The following is a 4,157-nucleotide window of genomic DNA, read 5'->3' on the forward strand; positions in this document are numbered from 1 at the left end:
ATTAATAACAGTGATCACCAAATGACGGCCGGCGGGCCAAATTCAGCCGGTTGAGCGCCGAGTTGTGAAGCAGCCCCCCAACACCAGAAATAACAAAACAGGCCAATTTAATCAGTTTGTGTTGGTTTATATAAAGATAAAACTGAAAATTATTGAGACTTTATCAGTCTGACGGCTTTTATCATAATGAACAACAGATGTTTTTTTTACCATCGGGTTAGACAGATGTGAGGGTGGTGGTGATCGTATAATTTTCTGCCTGTTTATGTTTGTTTGTCTCTTAACAAATATGTTTCATGAACCATCAGACAGATTTAAAATAAAACCTTTTAGAAAATAAGCGTTGTGTATCATCTGTTTTGACTTTTAGAGTTTATCCTATTTCAGATGCAACTCAGCTAATCAACCTTTGCAAAAACAAACTCAAATATCACTATGTGATATGTGGAAAATGTGGTGTGGTAGTAGCTGAGAGTTATACTCAACACATGCTCTGAGTATTAACAGATCACATGATGTTGTGCAGGGGGTAGGGTTATATATACATTTCTTCAAATGATCATTCCGTCTAATCGAGCATAGTAACAACACACAAAAAAACTTCATCAAACATTCATTTATTTTAATTTTTTATTACTAATATTTTTTATCTCAGTAAAAATGCATTTATTTATTTATTTATTTATTTATTTATTTATTTATTTATTTATTTATGCATGCATGCATGCATGCATGCATGCATGCATGCATGCAGACCTCTGGTCAAACCTCAGAGTAAACTGGGAGACCCTGCCCTCTGCTGGTTAGTTCTGCACAAACCATGTTGGTGAAAATGTGCCACTCAGGATGGATGCTTGCTTGGACGGTTTTGAAATTTCTAAATAAATCAAATATGCAGTATTGTATATTAAAAAAATATGAAAAATAATCATTTACAGCTTTGATGGTACAAGAACTTCTAAATGAAGATGATGTTTGAAACTGGAACATGAGGGGAAAAGAAGCAAAAATCAGGCACTAACTTGAACTAAATCAACTTATGTTAGATTTGTTGAAATGCATTTAAACACAACTCTTCACTGCTTAAATTATAAAATAGAACCTCTATGAAAACCACAGAGGAGCGTTTTTAGGTTTTGATAAGTTACAATGAGCAGATATTGTAAACGGTTCTTCTGTAAGCAGATATTTTGATTCAGTGGCACATATTCTATTTTGTTTTTTAAGCCACTTCAGTGGAAAACAGAACTGAATATTAGCTTCTTCATCATCAGTGACTTTTTTTAATAAAAGAGGAGAAGAAAAAGAAAGAGAAAAAAGGAGAAATGCGATGGGGAAGATTGAGAGAGATTAGAAAAGATATGTGAAATATAAACCAAGAAAACACACCTGACATCTGTCTGCAAATGGAAAAGTGGAGAAAACAAAAACACAGCAACAAATAACATGTGTATATCATAATAATAATAATAACTTTGCTGAAATATGTATAAACTTACACCCCCCCACACACACACACGTATATATATATATATATATATATATATATATATATATATACACACATATAAATACATATACATATACATATACATATATATATATATATGAATGCCTGACAGAAAGCCGGGAAGCTGAACAGCAGTTTGTGTAACATCTCAGATTGTGAATGAATTACCTCTTCTAGCTCAGCAGAAGCCTTTAATCATGTGTTCATTCACTTCTGCTCTGTGTTAAAGACCTTTCAGCCATGCTGTGTTTTGATATGTGTATGTGCATGTATGTAATGTTTATGGAAATTTGTTAGTGTTAGGTACATTAGGTACAATGGTTGTGGGTGTTGTTTATTAATTGTTGATTTGACTTGTTAAAATTCTAAGAAACAAAATGTTTATAAATATCCATTGACCTATACAATAATGAAACCAAAGCAAAGCAAAAAATAAATTAGAAAAGCAAGACAAACACACACACACAAAACACTCTGCAACTACTAACCAAATTAACTTCACTTTATTAAATGCTTCTTATGGTCAATTTGAATCTGTAAAAATATAAATGTGTAAGCTGCAGAGAATAAACTGTTTCTGATTCATTTCCAGGTAATATTTATTAACTCACCCTAAAATCAATCATTTAATATGATTTCAGCTACACTGATTTGTTTCTTATATTTATTTGTTGTGTAAATACTAAAATAGCATAAGCTCAAGAGATTGTTGCTTTTGTTTTTTGTAACTTTTATACTCTTCAAAATATTTAACTTTATTTACAAACTTATTTCCTATATTACACTGAGATATTTTGCCACTTTAAGCTTTTGGAAGGCCAGCGTATTTTATTTTATTTTTGAGCTTCTTGAAAGGCTTTACGCATTCTGCTTCTTTAATGTCATTTTTAGCTTCTTCAACAAATTTCAACGACTGCATTTTACCAGAAATGAAATTATTTTTGCTTAATTTATTGTTACTGACGTTACACATAAAACACAGATATGTGTTTTAAACACACATATGCCAGCTCCTTTTAATAAATATAAACACTGGGAACCGTTTTTTCCACAATGTTCCCTGAGAAGTTTCCCTGGAAGATCAGGCCAATGGGGCTGACTGGTCTAAATCACGTGACACTTACTTCCGGTTAAACTTCCTGTTAGTTTCATTCGTTTAATTATTTTTATTTTTTTTAATCTTCGTGTCAAAAACAGTTTGATTTAAATTTGACCCATTTCGGAAGTGAATATTTACATTGGCAGAACGCACCAAAAGTGTCCAACATTTTTTATAAATAAAAAAAGAGGGCGGCTAAAGCTCGCTGGTTAGCTGTAGCATTCACCTGCTGACAGCTGTGTGTTTGGTTTTGTAGTGTTTTCTCTTAGGGGTTTCCCTTGGTTTTTCCGTGTGCTCCTGCTGGTTAAAAATCTTAATAATTATTAAGTTTACAAGCTAACGACATGGCGTCTCTGCTCTCAGCGCAATGCGCTGTTTCTCTAAAGAAATCTGGGAGTTTAATTCATTTTCGAAACGGGAAGCTGCTGATTTCTTCTCGACGCTACGGCAGCAAAACAACTTCGTCTTCGGAGTTTCTGCACGAAAGCGTCGTGCCGTCGATGCATTACCAGAAGAGTTTGCCCAGGTATGCATCTGAACACCTGTTTGGTCGATAGGTCTTGTTTATTAAAGGTTTTAGGGATGAATAAGGTGACCCTTCAGGCTCAGGATGAATGCAGGTTAAAGGGCAGAGGGTGCATTTAAACTGTGTGACCACAAGGCGGCTATCAGATACAAGAATAAAACATTTATTTACAGTTTAGCTGCAATAAGTTACTGTTTAGTCATTGAAGAGATGTGACTGTGCATATTTTAAATACATAAATATAAGAACAGAAGTTCCAGACATTTATTAAAACAAATGGTACAAAAACATCATTAGGACATAAAATTTGCTTTGGTTATTACCCAAGTGATAAAGTGGTCATACAAAAGGCACATTATAACTTAAAATCAACAAACCTATGATTATAAAAAGGGCTGCAGGCCTGAGATACAGGAATGTATAAATTCATGAAATATAAGTTATTTTGAGTACAAAACATCAAAAATCTGAAAGGTTACAATGTATGCCTTATGTCAGGGATAGTCAGTTCTGGTCCTCGCAGTCCTACATGTTTTACTTGTTTCTCTGCTCCAACACACCTGATTTGAATGAATGGATGATTTTCAGGCTTCGCAAGAACTCTGACTGAACCAGGTGTGTCAGAGAAGGGAAGAAAGGGAAAATCTGCAGGGCTGTGGACCTCGAGGACCAGAATTGACTATCCCTGCCTTATGTTATGAACAGCAGCATTTTCTGGGAAAATACAGTGTGAATGTTCAGAATAACTTTACTGAAAATGCTGAAAGAACAAGGGTAAACCTAAAAGTAGCAAAACACTAGCTAAAAGTAGCAAAATGCCAGCTAAAAGCTAAATGTATCATAAGCAGATACGATTCCAAAGAGAACAATGGGCCTCATGCAAAAACCGTTCGTACGCACAGATTTGTTCTTAAATTGTGCGTACGAGTGATTTAGGAGAATTTGTGGCATTCACCAATGTTTTCGTATTCTAAGATTTTCTTCAGTTTTCAATTTACGAGTGGTCCAGACCTGTCGTACAT

At 34.2% G+C, this 4,157-nt stretch overlaps 1 protein-coding gene across 1 annotated transcript in view; it reads left to right on the forward strand.

Annotated features, from left to right (window-relative positions):
• Window positions 1-2,735: 2,735 nt before the first annotated feature.
• Window positions 2,736-4,157, forward strand: part of cpt2 (carnitine palmitoyltransferase 2) — an 8,549-nt gene continuing 7,127 nt past the window's right edge. The window contains exon 1 of the mRNA XM_014024675.1: window positions 2,736-3,135. Coding sequence (XP_013880129.1) covers window positions 2,954-3,135 — 182 coding nt within the window. The 5' untranslated portion in view covers window positions 2,736-2,953. The remainder of the gene's footprint in view (window positions 3,136-4,157) is intronic.

This window comes from Austrofundulus limnaeus, unplaced genomic scaffold (assembly GCF_001266775.1).
Source record: "Austrofundulus limnaeus strain Quisiro unplaced genomic scaffold, Austrofundulus_limnaeus-1.0 Scaffold435, whole genome shotgun sequence".
Classification (NCBI taxonomy): Eukaryota; Metazoa; Chordata; class Actinopteri; order Cyprinodontiformes; family Rivulidae; genus Austrofundulus; species Austrofundulus limnaeus.